This window comes from Limulus polyphemus, unplaced genomic scaffold (assembly GCF_000517525.1).
Source record: "Limulus polyphemus unplaced genomic scaffold, Limulus_polyphemus-2.1.2 Scaffold483, whole genome shotgun sequence".
NCBI lineage: Eukaryota > Metazoa > Arthropoda > Merostomata > Xiphosura > Limulidae > Limulus > Limulus polyphemus.
In genome coordinates this window covers 369,985-392,718 of record NW_013666093.1, presented here as the reverse complement: position 1 = coordinate 392,718, position 22,734 = coordinate 369,985, and the positions used below count along the sequence as shown (strand labels likewise).

The 22,734-nt window shown below is 29.8% G+C and overlaps 1 protein-coding gene across 1 annotated transcript in view; it reads right to left on the bottom strand.

Annotated features, from left to right (window-relative positions):
* Positions 1–22,734, bottom strand: part of LOC106458544 (protein ELYS-like) — an 82,713-nt gene that overhangs the window by 30,057 nt on the left and 29,922 nt on the right. The window contains exons 8-19 of the mRNA XM_013918062.2: positions 17,896–17,980; positions 15,783–15,966; positions 12,914–13,055; positions 11,649–11,736; positions 10,968–11,055; positions 10,027–10,088; positions 9,637–9,756; positions 9,269–9,359; positions 6,813–6,899; positions 4,990–5,130; positions 3,718–3,919; positions 3,053–3,389 (exon numbers count right to left, since the gene is read on the bottom strand). Of these exons, the coding sequence (XP_013773516.2) occupies positions 3,053–3,389; positions 3,718–3,919; positions 4,990–5,130; positions 6,813–6,899; positions 9,269–9,359; positions 9,637–9,756; positions 10,027–10,088; positions 10,968–11,055; positions 11,649–11,736; positions 12,914–13,055; positions 15,783–15,966; positions 17,896–17,980 (1,627 nt within the window). The remainder of the gene's footprint in view (positions 1–3,052; positions 3,390–3,717; positions 3,920–4,989; positions 5,131–6,812; positions 6,900–9,268; positions 9,360–9,636; positions 9,757–10,026; positions 10,089–10,967; positions 11,056–11,648; positions 11,737–12,913; positions 13,056–15,782; positions 15,967–17,895; positions 17,981–22,734) is intronic.

The window sequence follows — 22,734 nt, the reverse complement described above, 5'->3', positions numbered from 1 at the left end:
TTAGGTCAAATTGAAATATAACTTTCAACTAAACCTTGATAAGGTTCAATAAAAAAATATTTTTATAACTATATAAAATTATGCCATTTATATTGGAGGAATACAAAATTTAAAAGAACAAAAGAATACTCCTATTAAACAATATATTTGATGAATAAGGCAATATAGCATGCCTATAAAAACCAATTATTTCATACACATTTCGTTTCTCTATAAATAATTATCTTATATATGAAATTCTTATTGAATCTCAGAAAGTTATACAGTAAGGAATAAATGTATTTTACTACAGTTGTACAACTTTCAGGAGTGTGATCTATGAAACTGGAGACTTATACACATAGTGATTGTTTACTGCATGTATAAAGTGAAGTAGAAAATTTCACACTATGAACTACTCTAGTGATTTGATTTCACACTAATAAGTTTCACAAAGTAAACTTACTTTTAAAAGCATTAAGTTATATATATATACATCTAGTATAGCTTCCCACACTATACATAACACTTATTTCATTGGCTTTATGAAGATGGCAAAAGTTTCATGGTGATCAGGGGTTGGATAGATGAAATACTTTAGTTATGAACAGATACACAAGGAATTTTATAGTATAGATTGATTGTTTTATCCCAAAAAATTTACTGTTTTATCACAAAGACAGCTAAATATCAAAAAAACTATTATTAAACAAGGCTCATCACTACTGTTACTTTTACTGTCAAGCAACAGTTTTTACCCTTCTATACTTTTCTCCAATTACTTTCCAATTTAGAACAAAAATTGCTTTATATAAAGTTATACAATTCATAGTCTATTTAAAAAAAGTAACGAACCAAAAAAAGCTATAAAGCACTAATCTTATTGCTATAAATGTTTAGAAAAATAAGACACAAACACTATTAACATTGTAATCCAAGAGTTGTAAAAGTATGCTTTGTTTTATATATACCTTAAAATATGTTTATGAAAAATATCAAACACTTTCACAGTGAGAACATGTTAAATACACCCTACAGTCTTTATTTTCACAGTGATAATACTTGAATAATCAAACTGCATCAAAAGTTTCTTAAATAGTGTCTAGTTTCAGTCCGAGATCTTAAATTGATCTTAATAGTATTTATATTTCTTTTAATATATTATTTTGCCAGTTGAAGCAGTTGACTTCCTGCTATGGATCACAGTATGATTAATAAAAATTTACCATTGATCAATGGCCTCACTTTTCAAAATGATGACACTATTAGATAACTATTGTTTTAGTTGAGATCAATTTATATCTAATTATTATAGTTTGTTTTCAATAAATAAGAGGTTCTTGTGTTTGTGTATGTTGTTTTAGTATCAATAAATTTAACAATATATTTAATAAAAAAGGGGTTTTAAGTCATCTGAAATGTCTGAGGTCATAGACAGTTCAATTTTAATACTGTATTCAACTAACCCGAAATATCCGTACCTTATATTTTGTCATAAAAGAATATTACTGTAGCTTCCAAACCAACATAACACAGAAATATCAGGGAAAAAGAACATCACGACTGTGCCCAAGCTCACTATTCCTTTAAAATGTAATTATTTTTCTCACAATACTATTATATTATAGCTTTATTTACAGAAAACTAAAGCTGGGAATTTCCCTTTTGGATTATTATTGGCTTTAAGTTGTATAAATTTTCAAACCTGAGATCCATTCAAAATTGTCAAGACACTCTTGATAGGCACTTTGAATGTAACTTCAACCAATAAATTCACAGCTGAACAAACTGGAGGCATAAAAACAAATACCATACTAACCTAAAGTGTTGATATTTGATAGGGAGAAATAAATATAAGCTTAGGTGCTAGCAAAAACATCTAAAAGTGCAGTGTTCATAATTCATACACCTAGATATACAAAAGAAATTAAAATCTGAACATTTTTCAAAAAGTTTATTTATGATAAAAAAATATATATATATATAAATATAAATATTACAAAATGCTAAGCTATAAATTCTACAAGTATTTTTGAGCAAACAATTCTAAAAATAGAATTAAGTTATACATCCTAGTTAAATTTTTAAAGCTGAATTGAGTGCATACAGTCAGAATGACTTGCATCATTTGATTTAGTTATAAGCCATCAGACTTATTGTTAAGCCACAAAGCTACACGAGGGCTATTTGCACTAGCACTAGCCATCCCTAATTTAGCAGTGTAAGACTAGTGGGAAGGCAGCTAGTCATCACCACTCACCGTCAACTCTTTTGGGCTACTCTTTTGAATAGTGGGATTGACCTTCACATTATAATGTCCCCACAGTTGAAAGAGTGAGCATGTTTAGTGTAATGGGGATGGATTCAAACCCACGACCCGCAGATTGTTTAGTCGAGTGCCCTAACCACCTTGCCATGCTAGGCCCATTTGATTTAGAAAGAATTAATATAAAATGTGACACTTTTAAAAAGCTATTATAATTTCTTTTACAGAGCAGTAAGTGTGAAGGAAAGTCTGCAGTGTCTTACAAACTTCAATGAGAAACATCACAAATAATTATTACTATAAACTCCTCATGAAAATAAGAAAAACTCTTGATCTTATGATTTAGAAATAAACATTTTTAGTTTGGTGGCTGTTAGAAAAATGAAAGAGTAAAATTTAAATTTTTTTGGCAACATTGAAATATGAGGACTTTCCTGATTATATATTTTTCAAATCTTAAAAGGTATGACAATGAATAACCCTCTGACTAATCTGAATTCTATACATTTTACAGAACAATAACCATTTTAATGTATAATGTTGGAAAATATGCTTTTATAATATTCTGCTCAAACCAAACGAGATAGCTTAACATGTTTCTATCTGTACACAACTCACTTAATTGGTGGTTCATATGGCACATTCTGAACACACCCGACTCAAAAGTGGGTCAGTTGGCAGCAACTGTGTTAACAGAATAAATTCAAAATATACGTGTATATTTCTTTAGACTTACCATACAAAATCCAAAGTAATTCTTCAAGTAGGTATAAATTATTAGAAAATACTTTAATGATTCTAAACTACCTCAAAATCTCGATGATCAAGTAGCCAAAACCCCTGGGTCAATTTTACAAGGCTGGGATTCACATGAAAGGTAGCCGAAAATTTCATCAAGTGTTCCACTAGATGACTCTGACGTTCAGAAAGGAATGCTGCCATGTCCAGGAGGAGGTAGAGGATCAGGCAGTGTTTCTTATCTACTGGTACTCCTTTTAGAAGATAAGAACTCAGAGCTGCATACAAGCTTGGTGGAGGATATTGTCCATTACCTCCTTCCCTCTGCCACACATGCTGGTCCAAACAGGACTCAATTTCCAAAACAAGTCCATCAATTAAGAGAATGTCTGTGTGGTTAACTGTACTGGAAAACAGTAGAAAAGACAGAGTATATACTTGTTAAAAACCCAGCTTCACCAATGTCATTTACTCTGAATGGTCTTTAATAACACACACAAAAATCAATTTAGAAAAAAAAAAGATATCAAATACTGTATCTCACACAAAAAACATTTTGTGAGTCACTATTACTGCCATAACAGTAATTCAAAATATAATTTTTATTTTATTTTATTCTTTCAATATGTGTTACTTAATGATTAATAAGTAGAGAAAAGAAAATGGAGGCCAACATACGAGAAAAATGGGAGGATAAAAAAAGTTTTTACAATAAAAGTAAATACAGCAACTACCTGTGAAGCTTCTGAAGTTCTTGTCTACGCCTAGTGTAGGTGTCCGTAAAGATTTTGACAGGGTAAGCTACCTCATTTTCTCCATAAGCTGTGCCTTCACTGTGTTCAGGCAAGAGTCGACACGTGAACATCCACAGAGTAACCTTCAGGTATAGAGCTATGATTTCAGTAACCTCATATCTTAGTTCTAGCTCCACCTGACCTATAAAACAAAATATTGTAGCAGTTACTTAGCACACAACATACTGCACTGAGCTTAATATATATGGGTTAATCTCTACTATTGTTATTTTCAGACTACTTGCAGTAGAGCTGTAATATATACAGTATCAGTTACAAAGCTTATATAAAAGTACAACGTTAAGCTCTGGACTGAAAACACATATTATGAAACCTACTTATTGCTACAGAGCTATATGTATCCCAATACTTGGTCTTATGCTTTAAAAGTATAACAAAAAGTCTGGTCAAGTTTACTTCCAAAACAAAAAACTAGCTTTCTGAGTTGATACTGTATGAATAATACAACTTTCAGTATCATTTCACTATTAGTGATATCATATATAATTAACCTAAGAACTATCACAAATAAGTATTCTTGTATTATACCAGAACTTAGCAGACACAAACAACTACAATGCCACCACTACCTAACATACCAAACTCACAATCAAAGCCTGGCAACATATTTTAAGTTGTCACATACACCTGCACAGGATGTACTCAAAATGTTCTCAGGATATCTCATTCATTTATGAAGATATCTCAATCAAAATGAGAAATCTTAGAGCAAAGATGGCTAAGCATTTTTTTGGTGCAGTTATTTTTGAAATCCAATAATAAATTAGTCATTAAATATTTATCTTTTAAGTAGCATCTGATCTTACTCTGATTTTCTGTCATGACCTTGGGTATTGTTCATTCACACAACAATAAGTTTTATTATTTTATAAATAAAGCACAATTTTTAGCAACTTTAAGAATGTTTAGTCCAATTTGTTGTTATTGTTTGTAATTAAGCACAAAGCTAAACAAAGGAATATCTGTACTCTACCCACCACGGGTATCGAAACCCGGTTTCTAGCCATATAGGTCCGCAGACATACCGTTGTGCCACTGGGGGGTGTTTAGTCCAATGAAGTGTTTGGTAGATTATAAAACAAATTAACTAAGAAATGAAACTTTCACTGAATTACAGCAAGTTTTAAAGTTTTTGAGAGTACTAGCTTTCACTTATGAACAATATCTACATTCCAGTTAAAGCATCTTTACCTTGCTGAGTGATAGAATCACACTGGGACTGCAGGAGATGAAACAAACAGGCTAAGTGATTCAGCTGATTACTGTAGCTCTGTAGAAGGTTTAATGTAGACTTATCCAGTTCTTGTCCAGAACAGTTGAAGAATGGAACTACTGTTAAGTATCAAGAAAAAAAAGTTTTTACCTTAGTTTTATACTAAAAACTTTTATCATCCAATAAACAAACTAAAATATGAATGAATACTTAAAAAACAAACTGTAATAACATTTCAAAATAAACATCAGTGGATATTTTAAAGTATAACATATTCTTTTAGTGTTATTTCCTAAAAAAAACTGAACTACTTTATACACATGCAAAAATAACAACTCTTCAAGCAGTTTTTTTTCACTTTTTTGAGTCTAGTGGCAGCGTACAGGTAACTTCTGTACTTGCATTAATAACTCAAAAATGAAATATATGAAATACAAACTTCAGACATAAGGCACGATAACCACAGACCATTCTTGAATCTAAATTAGATTTTTTGGTATATTAACAATATATAATAAAAATAAACTCCAGTAAGTGACACAGCTGAATAGTACAGCATTATGCAATATGCTTGTAATCACGGATCTGAAAGCCAGGTTTCATACATGCTTATTTGCAGTTACACAATCGCAGGCCTAATAACATCACACACTAGTCCACTAATATACAATATGTATCTAATTATACCTCTGTACTAGTTTTATAAATTATGAACAGCTGTATCAGAAAAAAAAAAAAAGAGTACTGAGCCAAAGTGCACCGTATGACTACATAGTTTCAAATTACATAAAGGAGTTTTCATAAAGTCAAAAGGAACTAATAATCTAATTACTTCAACAAAACAACCAATCATGAGAAACAATAAAAGTAATGTAATATCTTTTCAGGGTATGGAAAAATACAAAACCATGATGGAGTTAAATTACTTGTATATATATGGTCCAGTAAGGCTTATTATTTAATAACTTAAAAGTTCAGAAATACACAATCTATATTAGGAGTAAAGGGGAGCTCTATGGCAAATAGAATGCAATAAAGGAAATATTTTCAGTCTTCTCATGATATATTTATGATTTTTGTTAAGTTTAAAAGCTTTGAAGATGTAAAGCTAAAAATTAAATCACTTGAATTTCGGTTTTTGATACTACCAAATTAAAGAAATTCATTGTTTTCATATTATTTGAGATAGAAATAAGAAACAAACATGTATGAAGACTAAAAATTTAAAACTTTGTTTTGTATGTTGCAAAGTTTTGTCTATGCAAGCAAGACAATATAAATACTTCTACTAGTCAAATATAAACATGTTACATCAGAATTATAAATTGGATCATTTCAGTTAGTTCTTTATGAGATTTAGGTTGACAGATTAAATACAATTTTTCAAATTTAATGATGTAACTTGCCCTCATAAGAACAAGAAACAGATTAATTTAAAAGTACTTTTTGAATTATTTGAAATATTTAAGATTCTCAAAAGCTTTAAGGCACATTGTAATACACTGATATAAATTTCCAATATCTTTATCATAATTAAAAAGTCACTTTCAGTTCACAACTGATAAAATACTTTTTAACTTTTACTCATTTTTATTACAAGCTATTTAAGAACTATAACAACTATTAAAGCAGAAGTAAGAGTAACAACAGTAAAGGCTTGAGCAGGAAACAAATACACCCACAATGTTTTTGCTACTTTAATAAAGTTATATTTTACTTTATGGTTAGTATATGTTTCATTTTTATTACAGTTATTAAAACATTAAATAATGACTAGTGATAACCAAAATAGGGCACTTACAAAGTCTGTCAAAACTTGTTTTTATCTGGCTTACTTTCTTCCAAGCCCAATTACACAAAAACCTGAGAGTGCATCCAGTGTGATCATCTGCAGTAAGAAAACAAAATATCAGTTCAATACTATTGTATTTATATTTACAATTTTATGGTATTTTCATATAGTACAAAAGATATAAATGCTGACAATTGAATAGTTTAGAGCAGTCACTAAACTTACACATTACTTTCAACAACCTACACTATTAAACGTAACATTAAACTTTTGTATACTACAACAAAGATACAAATACCAATACTCATGATTTTTATTTGAAACAGTGAATAAAAACATACTATTTTCAATATTCAGTCTTAAAATTCACCCACAGATTTACTCTGAAAAATTACAATTCTTTTTTTTACATTAAATTTTACAAACCACACAGTTTCTATCTACATATAAAAGGAAATGTCCCTGTTATTTCCTTTTAAAAGAGAAGCAATACTGCTTGTAGCAAGACCACAAGTTCTCCAATAGTTATCAATTAATCTTAAAGTATAGGTTTAAAATTTAATTCAAATTATAAAGCTTTTCCTATATATAAAATTACTATACATTTAATACTTATCTAGATATCACAGTGACAAAATATCAAATATACTTCTAAAGCATAACCAGTAGGGTGGTCTCCAAATTACAAGTTTTTCAATTTCATTGTCTCACCCCTCCAATATACTTGTTTTATCTTAAATAAATCCTCCACACAGAATTTGAGATTGTTTAGTCAATGTTTAGGGTTACCCTAAGTAGCTTATATCACTCTTTGGTCAATGTTTGGAGGTGATCCGAGAGGCTTGTACCACTCCTCAGTCAATGCTTGGGGGTGACCAGAAAGACTAGTATCACCCCTCAATCAATGCTTGGAGGTGACCCAAGAGACTTGCATCACTCCTTGATCAATGTTTGAGGGTGACTCGAGAGGCTTGTATCAATCCCTGATCAATGTCTGGGGGTGACCCAAGAGGCTTGTATCACTCTTTGGTCAATATATAGGGGTGATCTGAAAGGGTTGTATCAGTCCTCTCTCAAAGTATTTGTAGAAGCCAATCAGTGTCTTAGAGGATTCCAGCTACATGTGGGATTTTAGCTATTAACCAATATTGTTAAATAAGATTATTTTCTTGTTATTATTATTATCTAGATTTATTTCTATAATTCTATATTTTATTTCAAAGATGATATATCTTGTAAAAATTTAATCTAGGTCACAGGTGATTAAGACTAGTAAAACAATACATGTAAATAGTTATTACAGAAATAAAGCTGATTACAATCATGCCTATAGAAATCAACATAAGTAAACCAGCAACTCAATCTTAATAAAAGTACACCAGTACAAGACTACAAGTAAGTGAAATTTTATAATATAAATTGATAAGAAATCACAAAGGTTTATAAATAGGGTCCACATCTAATATGTCATTTTATACAACTTAATAAGCCTACTGTCTGTCATAGTAATATAAAGCTTTGCCTTCCCTTGGATTCGTTAAATAGTAGACAAAATACATTCAAGTTTAGTATAATTTTCCCCTTTGCTACTAATTCATAGTAACTGTATTGCACAAAAAATTGTTTTTAAGTTTCTTGTTCATTATTTACTATATCTAATTTTAAATAGAGGCAGGCATTTCTTTCATAAAACATTTATTATTATTATTATATACAATGTTAATTTGCAATCATAATATTTTATTCTTGCAACAGAGAATTTTTTCAATTCTAATAACTCAGGTACAATGGGGCACCTCTAAATAAACCACAGTTGATAAAAAACTTTATTGTGAGATGTTTTCTTTCATAAAGGAACAAACTGAATATTTAAAATATCTATTTTTCTACTCTTATACTGGGAACTGCCCTAATATCTATGTATAACAGTAACGAGTTTATCAAAACTTATTTCTAGTTAAGTTGTGTACATATCAGAATGGATCTTTGCATGGATGTTTATTTTATGTAGGCTTTTTCAACTTATTGCTGGCTTTGCTAAAGTTTATATAAACCAAAACACATCAAATAAAACTGATTTTATTTTATCAAAAAAAAAAGAAATATGCACATATACACACACACATATTAGATATCACAAAGGAACTCCAATGTTTTATGAAAACAAGTCTGTAAAGTGTTACAATTACACTGCAACACTTTTAGTTGCATCAAGATCAACTTATATCAAACTTTAAACACCAACATCATAAGTATATGTCATAGTATTTTATATTAGTTTTTTAAGTTTAAGTCCTCTTTTTAAAGACATTACCATCAAACTTCACAGAATTCAAGAAAGAGAGGGACAAAGTTCCCATTTCATTAAATGAACGTATAATAAAAAAATATACTTTTAATATATCAAAGATATGTTTATGACCCTAAAACTTTCTAAAAATTGCCAAGTAAAGTTTAACACCTACCACTGGAAGCCCACTGATTTATACAAGCAGCAAAAAAATTAGACAAGTTGTACTCAAGGGCCACTGATAGAACTGCTTCTCTCTGTGTTGGCTAAAAAAATTAAAATTGTTTAGTGATGTAAAATAAATTATAGAATTGCTTTATATCCAATGGCTAATAATTTAATGATTTAATACAAGAAATTGATTTATTTCTACTAACAGAAAGGAAAGAAACATTAAAGGTAGTCTTCCAGAAATGTTATCAGCATAAAATAGAAATGCTATTTTTGAACTTATGATATACATTCCATACAACATTCTTGATGAAAAACCTTAAAACAAAATATTTGGAGGTCATAAAAAAGTCTAAAATATAAAATACTTACAATCGATATATCATCAAGTTCCTGACAATGAGGTATAAGTCCAGCTTTTAAACACATGCTGTATAGACTTTGTGGATTCACAAGGATGCTCGGCCCATTCATAACCATCTTTGACAAGATCTGCAAATATCAAGATAGAAAGTATTAAAACCTCAAAGTTACTAGACTTTCTTGTTATTCCTTAATGAAACTGTTAATTTGTGCGTGTGTGTATATCAAATTGCTACAAACTGTCAACTAAAAATATTCTTTTATATTTTTCATAAGAATTTAATAAACAGCTCTAAAGAAATTACAATTTTTTTTTTAAACAGCTAAGTTTTTATACTTCCAATAACAACATTATAGAAAGAATTCAGGGAATCATTAAAAGGTCTTGAGTTTGCTAACCTGTCTTTGTGTTCCAAGAAAGGACAGTTGCATGGTTCCATTTTCAGTTAAACAATAAAGTTCTGTAAGTATAAATTAGACATGATACACAAAACTTATCTCAGAACTACTGACATTTGACAAAATGGATTATATTGTAGTTTTTCTTTTGGATTCATAATTTTTGCCACACACACACAACTGGGAGTCCTTGTAGCTCAAAGTATTAACTTATTGCAGACTAATATATGTATCAGCTCAGTGATTGAGATTTTAATGATCAATCAGGTCAGAATAATTTTCTTGCCATAGCTGAATAAAGGAATACTTTATATAGGATTATTTTTGAATTGCATTGCACTACCATATGAATTATTTTTTAACATAGGAAAAAAAAAAACCTTCAGCATACCTACCCAATAACTTTCAAAGACATGAATTTGTAAAGAAAAAGCTTCAGAAATTTCCTACCAATTTTCTTGAGTTTTCCTTGCAATTATAAGCAGTTAAGGTAAAATAAACTATTTCTAGTTTATAAGCCTAAAAATAACAACATTTACAGCATTTTACATATTTTATATAGACCTCATAAGTTCATCTGTAAGCTATAGCTACAGTGAATGTCATATAATCATACACCTTTTTGGTATTTAATTGGAATAAAACATTTATACTTATTATATCAAAGAAATATACCTTTTACTCCAACTTCTAAATAGAAATTTTATTTCATAAATTAATTTATACATTTTTTATTAAAGTCAACAGAAACAAGCATTATTATTATTATTAGTTTATTAAATCCTCAGCTTTTCTTAAATATGTTATATCTATACATCTAACAGCCCTGCAATGCACTCATCCACTTAGTGAAAAAAAAGATTTAAAAATAAACAAGTTTGCAATAAAAACAAAGCCTGTAATAATCTCTTTAAATAGTGAAAAATCAAGAATACACTTACTAAAGCCTAGTGAAGATGGAAAATAAAACTGTTCAACTGATGACTTGGCATTGAACTTCATAAGAGAACTGGGGACAATGTGTGCATCCTACCAAAAGTAAAGACACTTTTTTTATGAAATCTATCTATTCTGCATTTAATCCGAATATAAGCATCAGATTTTGGATTATTTTTGAAATTAGCTTTTATTTGACTTCACAATTTTTAATATTGCCCAAAAAGTTCTTCAATAAACAGAACATAAGTGTGATTTTAACTTCAGCATTACCAAAAGGGTCCACATGAACCTGAAGAGATTTTTAAAGAAATGTTTCTAAACTATTTATGCACCAACTTGTTCATGGGTCAATAACTTTGTTAGTTATAGGTTATGTAATAACATATAAATTGCTGAAAGCACTGAAAAAATGTAAACAAAAATATCATCAGTATTACAATTAAACCCACTTACTATTGGTGGGTTCCCAATGTATTTTACATAAAAAATAAGTGGTTTCACCAAATATTTTAACCAATTTTTTACACCGAGTGTTGTAACTGGCAAAAACATAAAATTAACCAATAGAATTCAAGATATGGACTGCACTAGTAGTAAACAGTTTGAAACAAGTCTGTAATTAGAAGTTTAATATGCTTAACTGTACTATATAATCAGAGAGACAATGTACACCAAGAACTTACCAAAAGAAAAGAGCCTCTGTCTGCTTCCTCTAGCACTTTGGTTAGGGAAAATATTTCAACATAAGAGCTGAACTTTCCACATGAAATTCTACAGAAAAATAAATCAATACTTTTTATCATTGAAAACAAATAGAAATGGTAATCTGACATTAATTTTAATATGTACATGTTTGGTGCAACTTGTGAATGTCATCAGAGTGAGGACAACTCAATATAAAAAGTCACCAAATTACTGTCACTTTTTTACACTTGCACTTAATCAAAAACAAACACACCCAATAAGTCACATTTCACTTTAAGATCTTATTAATTCTATATATCATATTTTATGTAAGGTTTAATAAGAAGTTCCAGACATATAATTCACAATGTATTAAGTGTAACTACTATTTTGCCAATTGGAAGTTATGTCCTATAAGTAATTCAACAAAAGACACATCTTAAAAAAAACTCATCAGAATAAGTTTTTATAGCCTATCCAAATTAAACCAATTTCTGCAGCAAAAACAAAGCCCAATCAGATCATGAAATCCATAAAGCATATTCACAAGTTTTCCTAAAAATGTTCTAATTTCCCATACAACAAAGTTAGTTTATTCTTCTATAAATGCTTCCTTTACTGGAGTTTATATTCAGAAAAACAAATATATGTGTTAAAGTTACTGGACTTCATATACATAGTGTATATGATACATAGGATATTCTATTCATTTTACTTATAATGTCACAGACAAAGAGAGTTAAACAAGCAATGAAGCCAGCAAAACACAAAATACATAAAAATTCAGTTACATCCTTAACTTTTAATTTAATCATCTCCCCAACAGCAATTCCAAATACATGTGTAAAATTATTCAACAACTAGCAAGTAAACTCTTATTTAAAACTCACTGAGAGTTGCAAGAGTGCATCATGAAAACAGTTTCAAAACTACATTTCACTATTTCAACACTGTAATATGAGACTGTGATAACTAAACTTGAAAATAAACACTTTTCTAAATTTTTGCTTATCAGACTATCTTAGCCTGTGGCTAATAAAATATTCTGATGGAAGTTCATGTATCTACGTGCAATGATTTTTCTTTCTTTATGTTACATGTAACGACCATGGAAGGTTTAACAGTAGTGCAATTTTCAAATCAAAATCAGTCATTAACATCACATAAAAACATATGATTACACACTTATAGTAGTGTCTAGTCACTTTCTTCAAATACCATTTAAATTTTCATTAAATGACTGGGAGTAAATCAATGCAAGTACCTGAATGAAGAAGGCATCTGAGCTTGATACCACTGGTTAATATCAAATATTAACATGATACAATGGGAACTGGTGTCAGCCACATCATACCAGGCTTCCCAAACCAAAACACACAGACTCAGTTCTTGAATGTCATCCCAATCTATAAGATTAAAACAACTGGCTTTCACAACTCAGTTTGGGAACTCATGCTAATCATGACAAGTTCAAGATTACAAGAAAAGTATATTTTTAGCATTAAATAAATTACGTAAAAGATTAAAATATTGGAAACTACTTCTATAAGAAAGGATAGTTGAAAAAAAAATCTAGAAACTCCGTGAATAACTTGAAATCTAGTACTTTTGGGGATTTTATTTAGTAATTTTTATGAACAAGAATTAAAATTTTATCGTTTGAGAGAGTATTAAATGAATATACATAAAGCCACATTTTTAAAAAATCTTATTGTCCATGCCTGACCCCTTCTTGAACAGTTTCAGGCATGGACAAAGAAAATGTATGCCTTTTTGCTTTTTTTTTTGGGGGGGGGGGGGTTAAACTTAATTTTGTAGTCAACACAAGGACAAAAAAGGAAAAGAAAATACAGTTAAACACATTTAAATGCAAATATGTTCAATCCACATGTTAAACAATGATTCCAGAAATATCAAAAGCTTGCAGCTTTCAATAACATGTAGCAAATGATATACTATTTCAAACAGGAAAAAGATCCTATATGTTCAATAATTTATGCAGTTTACTAGTATGTGTTGTTAATTTAATACAATAAACAGTACGTGCCATCACAGGTGTGACTGACAGCCTTAGCAGATAATCTTTGTCAACTTTGATTTTTACACTGGAAGACTCATTGCATCAAATAGTAGAAACAGAAAGATATGACTACTATTAACAATAGAGAAATCTGCTCATTATCTAAAATTACAAATATCACCACAAAAAATACTTTGAAGATTTGAAATAATAAAAAACAACAACTTGTAAACAGAATCTAACAATAAAAGCAGTTTTCCAAACATTTATAACTGCATATATATTGTCCCAGTAATTATAGATCTATTAGTCATTTAAGCCATTAAAACCTAAAACTTTAATATCATCAGCAAATTTAAATAATTTATGGACTGTTCCCTCATCTATATCATTGATGCAAATTAAAAAAGAGCAAAGGTCCTAACACTGAGCTAATTTTTCTATCCAATGAGACAATTCCACACCTACAGAGATAACTCCTTTAACAAGCCTTTTATGTGAAACCTTACCAAATGCTTTCTGAAAACCTACACCAATATCCTCATCTACTTAAGCAGTAACCTCTTCTAAGAATGGCAAAAGATTAGTAAGGCAAGATTAGTGAAACCATGCTGACTATCCAAAAAAATTCTAAACCTTATGTGAGGAGGATGCTGCTGCTTTACAAAAGGATTTGGCTAGTTGAATAAACAAACTGCAGATGACTTTTAATTATAATAAACGCAAGGTAATACATATGGAATTTGAATTATGAGTAAAATTTTGATGAGAATAAAATGAACATTTATGGAAGAAAAACTCTTGGTGATCTGGTTGATCAGCCTTTTAAGCCATCCTTGTAATGTACTGTTGCTAGTAGTAGGGCAAGTAGGATTTTAGGATGTATCTACAGAAATAGTGAAAACAAGTTTTAAAAAGGTTATAATGTCACTGTATAGGTCACTGGTTCTAACTAACTCACATTGGGACTACCGTGTTCAGTCTTGGGCTCCTTACAAAGTACACTGAATCACTGGAAAGGGCTAAGAGGAGGGCTATGGGAATGATACCTGGGATGGAAAGGTTGTCATAAGAGGATAGGTTAAAATCTCTCAAATTGTTTTCTCTTGAAAAAGAAGAGTTAGGGGGAATTTGATTAGGGTGCTCGAGGTTGTAAAGGAAATTGACAGTGTCAGTGCATCATCTTTTTTTGTACTTAATGGTGAGAATGGTAATACAAGAGGGCACAAATACACATTTTGGCAAGCTAGGAATCATTTTCAGCTAAGACAGCTTTATTTTTCTAACAGGGTGGTTGGCCTTTGAAATAGGTTGCCTTCAGATGTGGTAGATGCAGCTAACTTAAGGGAAGGCTTGGTAAATATTTGTACAGTGGATGAGATAGGCTATATGTATGTATATGTATGTTGAAATGAATATTCAGAAACCACCTGAATACCACAAATGAAACTTTAATGGAACGTATCTAAGCTAAACAAATAAAATACTGATTTGAGATCATAACAAAATACCTGAAAATAACTTTCTAATTCTAATTAATTTGAAAGATGTTACCACTAAATGCAAAATCTGTGGAGAAATAAACAAAGTTCCCAGTGCTTGCTCAAGAGGCATGAGTTTACTTTTTATTTGCATCCTCCACCATTTAGTCAATAGTTTCAATGTTTTATTCTTACATGAAGTTACACAAGAAAAACTTGCATCTTCAAAGAAGAGTTTAAAAATTTGTACTTTCTTTAAATATTCTGACTTTAAGCACTATTTTTGGTTTGGTTTAAGTTCTTTTACTCAAAGAAACACAGCAACTTGACAATAAGCATTTTGGTGATAATGATCACCACACATCTCAGACCACACATTTCAGACACATCTTGAAACAAGTTTAGAAAATAGATTTTTTAGACAAATCACTTGTTAAAAAGTTGTTTGAGGAAAATAGTTTGACTCGGGTCATTTTTTGGGGGGGGGTCAGTCAAGTAGAAGCAAACAAACAACATTTTTATTTTGGCCTAAACAACAGCATAATGCTATCATAAAATTTTCAAACTCTGTTTACATTACAATAGTACATATATACTGAAATGCAGGTGGACTACAGTAATATTTTCTTTACCACTATTCTGTAAGGAATCTTCTCTTTCATGTCTCTCTGATCCCCATATGTTAGACTGCTGTATGGTGTGACAGCTCACAAGACGACTAATATTATTCTTGTTCTCAGGTGAATGACCTAAGTCTGAGCAATATGGATCTATTGTCAGTGGGTACTGGAAACGTAGTGAGCAAGTCTGAAAGTCCTACAAGAAGGGCAAGTTATTCATGTATTTTTAAAACAAGTTATATACAAATAAAATTTAAAACAATCTCACAAAAATAATTAACTTCAAAGAATTTAAATTTCATAGATATAGTTATTTTCTTTACAGCCAAGATACATCTGATACACAGTGCATACTATTCTAATAGTTTAACTATAAAACAAAATGTTCAATTTTATAACAGTTTCAAACAAACTGAATATTTCTATACCAGTTAAATCAAAGCATGAATAAACAAAAATAGATGATTTTGTAACTGAATGAACTTAGACTAAAAACAAATGAAATTATTTTGGCACTCACCAAAATTTCCCTAAATATATAGATTTTATATTGTAATTTATAAAAGTTGTAGTATTCTTCATTGAAAAGTTACACACAGGTATGTCACAAATGCAGTAACAACAGGAAAGCTACAATCTAACTCACAGTGAGTCACTGATGTTAACATAACAAAGGCTGAATTGTTTCTGAAAATGAATTGACGAGTATTGGAGACAAATTTTAAGATATATATATAATAAAAAAGATTAAATGGTGCAATGCAAGAACAAAAACAAAAATGTTGTACAAACCAACACCCTTGAACTTGAAATAATGCTATTTATTTGACTGACTAGGAATGACCTGATAACTAGAACAAGGTTGCTTCAACTACTGAGATTCAAATACAAATGCACATACCCAGTCAGAGAACAAAAAAATAATTTTTCTCTAGCTTTAACCAATAAATAAAAAGATTGTAAAATAAACACTCCATTCTCATGAGAAGGTTGGGCTAACAACAGACAAAAGTCACTTTCCACTAATTTTCAATCCAATAATACCATATTATTAATAATACAATACGAAATGTGACAAGCTTTTAGTACACAGAACAAGCATGTGTTAAAAAAGTATTTGCCTTTGAATGACCTCTAGAGCCTCCAAAATGCATTTTGTCTAAGATGAACTGTCAGAAAATCAACAATGAAGGGTAAAATGATATCTCTGACACTATATTCATAATACCACATTGACTGGCACTGTGTACAAGGTAATGGCACATACATTTTGACTCCACCCGCTGCTAGCCAGTTGCCTTCATTCTAATCAGTAGTTTAAAATCAGTGACAGAATCGAACCCAAGACCCTCGAATCATGAGCACCTCCCCCTAACAATTAACTGATTGATTTAAAACAGTAATAATCAGAAATACTAATTTCAATTAACCAACTTAAGGTAGCACTGATCCTTAAAGAGCACCCCCAATATTTCAAAAATAACATTTGTCAAATTTAGCCTAAGTTTAACCTTTTTTCTACATAAATAAATCATTTTTATCTTAACTGTTATTTCATCAAAATTCAGTTTTCACTGATGTCACCAATTTATTAGCATGATACCTTCACCATTAAAGCCAATATCAGCATGAAATTTAGCACACTTGTTGATATTACACTCTTCCATAACTTGAATTTTTTTAAATTCAAAAATCTTTACCGTCTTGTTATGAGTCTAATTACCACTGACGAAAGCACTAAAATTAATTGCCCATAGCTCATTATCTTTGCAGAAAATTTGCAAAGTTTTACTTCAAGATATGAGGATGTTCAAAAAGAACATGTGTATCAATTTTCACATTTTTATCATTCCTAAGTTATGCCGTTAAAACAGTTCATGTTATGCATTTCTTTATCCCTCTAATTATATGACATAATTGACATCCTACTTTTGTTTTGTCCTCAACTTGAAGGTTATAAGAATTGTTTAACATTGTTTCCCCAGCATATACATTTGCACAGTAATCATAAATTTTACTAACCATTTAGTTTATGTGACACTATCTAATATATTCATTCTCATAGGTAATCGATTTATATCAATTAAATTGTCCAGTTCTATCACCAGTCCACCTCAATACTTACTTGGTAAAGGCAGCCATAACCATCCAACCAGTCTTTTTTATGATAGGTCACAGAAAACATTGATGCAACAGCAACCCTCTGAGGTCTGTTTTAGTAAAAAACAAGGCAGCATATGATTAATGATGATAAGTAAAATAAGTGTCATCAAATAATTACTTCTTCCAGTTAGAAGAAAATGACCATTATTAAAGTAGTAGATCTTTGTCCTGTTTAGAAAGAGCTACAGTACATATGTTGATCAATCAGTCAGTCAAAAATTATTGTATAACAATAACAAATTCATTTAAGTATATCATTAAAATGTAGACAATGTATGATATAATACAAAACAATATAACATTTCTTAAAATGTCTTACTTAATTCTTTCCATACAAGATGTGACTGACCGTGTAACCACAAAGTAATCATAAGAGTTTCCAGACTATAACTTTTAATACGTTAAGTATATCTTCACAAAATCTGGTAGGCTTTCATTAACCCTTCAACTGCAGGTGACATCATATGATTTTAGTGAAGGCGACTGTGATTGAAAACATATGATGGAAGCATTTTGCGGACAACATTTTGAATGCCCCACCTCAAAAATTCACAAATCTTTGCACATGAGATGGTAGGCAGATTTATACAAGCCAAAAACAAAGGGTTAAACATTAAAAGTCTTATGTATACAAAAAATCAGATTTTTTAATTTTTACTAAAGGCTTGTATGTGAATATATGGAGTTAGTGTTGACCAGTTTGAGAGCAAAGCAATTTTCATTTTAAGATTAATAATACTTTTATTCAAGTAAATCTTGAATTATGATTCATTTTTCCTAAATGAATATCAAACTTTTTTTTCAGAAAAACTTTATATTTTGTTATTTTCACTACCATAACTTTGTAATCACCACAAAAAAATACAAAATAAATATAAATCACTTTTTTTCACTCTAAAACATATGCACATTGCAACAGTCAGTTATACAATACTTACTTTTACAGCCTAAGCTAATAGATATTTCATTTAGATTTTTTATTTAGATTCTTGGACTATGTAGATAGCTATTTATTATGCCAGACTTTGTGTGAACTACAGATCCAGTTAGAAGCACACTTGTATCAAATTACACAACCATGCTCATGCTTGAAGCATGCTATCATTGATCATGAGTATTCCATTTCATTTAAACTTACTTCTGATAAGTTTCTAATTTATATAATTTTATATTAATAAATAAAATAAATATATAATATGAAATTTAATATTTGTACTTGAAACCTTATCTCCTTCAAGATTTTGTATTCGTACAATCCAATTCAACATCAAATCTTAATCCTAGCTTAATGTAATAATAATAATATGTCATGAATTATTTCTTTTTTAAGTTCAATTATCCAGTTTAGAATATGAAATATTCATATAAAATAGAATATCCTAAAACTTGTATAATTTATCTGTGTTTCTATTTAAGATAGAAATGACTTAAAATAATTCCCATAATTCATCATGCAGAGTTCCAACAGCAGAATAAAATGCACCAACATGCTTAGATCTGCCTAGCCCAAGGCCCTTAGATCTCATATCTGTCAGTTAAGTGAGATCTTTTTTTCTATTGGTTACAAGTGATACAATAGCAAATGTCAAAGAGAACTTATGACAAGTTTTGAATACAGGATGCTCCATGGGAGGCATGGCATATGGCTTTTACTTTATTGCTTACATCTCAATAAAATAAAAAACTTTCTTGCTAAAAATTGACAGTTGAGCTCAGGGACATGTATATTATAAATGAAAGATTCCACAAATAGTTACAATACTGCAGAGGGGTGAGCAGAAAATGTTAAACTGGGAAGTTTGAACTGAAGAAGTGTTATGTGTTACAAAAAAGTGAAGTTTAGCATTTATTTATATACTTAGATACATATATATATATATATATATCTCCAAACACACACACTTTTAAAAATAAAAATTAAAACTTATATAATATTAAAATTTGAACAATAAAGTATGTTTTAATGCCAAGTTTATTGAAATACATTGATAATAGTTTAAGAAACTTTTGAATGTAACTCAGTAAAAAATCATGACCTGCACACATTGACTTACCCATAGCAAGAAAGTTAATAAAAGACTCCAATTTAAAAAAATGAAAGCAGGAACAAAGTTCCTTTACCGTTAAAACAACATTTTTCTGTCTCTAAAAATGTGGCAGCATCATTAAGAGTCCTACAAGTTCTTGATAAAAGAAGTTCTATAAATACCAAAACACAATAAAAACCCTTATCTCCCACTGAATGACAAATGAAAGGACTTCCCTCTTTGTAACATCAACTACTAACTGACAACTCCTACAGTCAATTAAGGTGCAAGAACCTTTTCTAACTAACTTACAATATTAACTTATTTTAATCTTTGAATCAAGGACTAACTAGTAAAACATATTCATTTGACTAATCATTCTTAATTAATTTTTCACATACTTAAGACAATTAAGAGCAAGTTTCTATAATTTAACCCCCCACCCCTTTCATGGAAATTTTCAAGCAGAGTGGACAAGAAGATACTATACAGCACTAGTCTTCTGTCTCATGTCATATTGATGAATTTAAACTTTGTGATAAATGTATACTAACCTACTCTCAACTACTATGTGATAATTCCAAAATACAAAAATGTATATTAATACATTTAAATAAAACCAAATGAAATCTGTTAAACCTTTCTGGATTAGAGGTGTGCCATTTACTTTGTTTTTACCTTCTCAAGGTAAGAATACGTAACCAAGTTGCACAGAACATAATTCAGCACAAAAAAAAAAAAGAGTATTTAGTTTTGGCTTAAAAAATACATACAACTTGATTTAGCATTTGTATCATTCTAGGTTGCTAAATTTCAAAAATTTTGTTCTGATACTGTTTTGAAAAAATATTTAATACTTCTTTTTAATATTAAGATTTATTTTTGTATTGTTCATTACAAGGTTCCATTTCAACTTGATTGATATTTATTAACATATTCATTTTGATACTTTATTTTGCATTACTTCCAGCTACAAATGCAGTATAAAATACAGCAAAAAAGATTTATTGGTGGCCTAGGACCTCACCTTTTAAAATAGAGTCAACATTAACTTTGTTAAACTAGGTACCATGATTTGTTTTAATATAATATTCTTTACTGATATCAATTTTTACTTGGAAACATCAAAAACATCTTAATATTAAGTTTTATTTATAGCCATGTATCTTCTAATTTGATAATGCTGTCTGAAAGAGTTGTAAAATGAATGAAACGTTTCAATTATCATCCTTTGAATGACATTATTCGAGATTTATTCTCTTGACTTAACATACTGCTAAGCAATAGTAACAATGAAGTCATTATCATCAAGTTTACCTTTTCTAGAAAATTGTTTGATGTTCCAATATGCTAAAAATTTGTCAAATGAAGTCAAATTCATCAACTATTTGAGGTTTAAATTTGACCACCTTTGAAGTCATATTAAACATACACAGCTTAAAAATATGTAGTTTCTGGCCAGAAACATTGTTAACCCTATTTCCAGCCTATCTGAGGAAAGGATTTCATATAATCAAAAGTAATTTACCTTCCAGAAAAAACTTTTTCTCATGATTCTGTTATTATCAAAACTACATCATGTAACACCTAATTGAAACAAGAAAAAAAACAAAAAACAGTTAATTCAAGAACCTGGAACTTCAGGAGTACAGTGAAACATTCATGTGAATGTATTAACTACCACTGAACTACAATCTGGTACATTAAGTTTGCTAAAAAAAAAAATTATAGAAATTTTGTTCATAGGAGAGACTCCTTAGAACTGTGCTGAAATTAAAATTGGAACATTTTCTAAAATCTTTCTCTGCAAATTACATTAAATAAACATTTGCAAAATGACAAAATATCAATTCTAAAATACTTTTCATTTAAAAGTAAGGTAGAGTTACAATTATTATTTTTACTTAAATGTTGAAATTAATAAGCACTTGTGCACTCAATACCTGAAAGGTGCTTATTGGTTGTGATAGAATTAACTCTCTCTCTCTCCACTAACATCTTTTTCTGTGCATGTCATGGGGTTTTAGTGAGTTATATTCATAATTTAATTAAACTACTTTCTTTTCCTGGTATACCAATAAATATAGTATAAAATGTAGCTAATAATCCGTATATAAATTGTATACACATATTAAGTTCTGACTTTTTTAAGGCAATATTCAAAAAAATCTAGAATTTCCCCTCGTGTAAAAGTTGTGACATTTGCTCCCTAGGCATCTCCTCTTCTCTAATTTATTTACCACCCCTCAAAGAAGTACAAAATTTAACGTAAATTACTTATTATAATATCGTCATCACTGAGGCAAAGCATAATTTTCATAGTCTTTAATCTTATTTGGTTACAGAGCAACAAAACAGATAACCACACACCTCTTGCCACGCTCATCTGTCACATCCTCTATTTCAGAAATTGCCAATAGTTCTCTCTGACATTCAATGCTATAGTGCTTATAACCAATAGAAAGCCAAGGTTTTCATTTATAAAATGATTTATTGTCAATTTCACTTTCAGTTCAAGCTTGATTCCCATGGGAAACACATCAACGAGCTTTGATGAACTTTTAACTGTTCTTGTCACATAGTTAGAAAGCTATAAAAACTGTGATAATTATGAGACATAGTCTGCTTTTTGCATGTTATTATTGTGTGTTATTTGGTGCATTATTCAATTAAGTAGAAAATTACTTGGTGAGGTACTACTACTATTCGTATAAAAAAGTAGGGTTATGTGTCATTAACAGTCGACAAAAAAAAAAGAAACCCAAGGTAAGTAC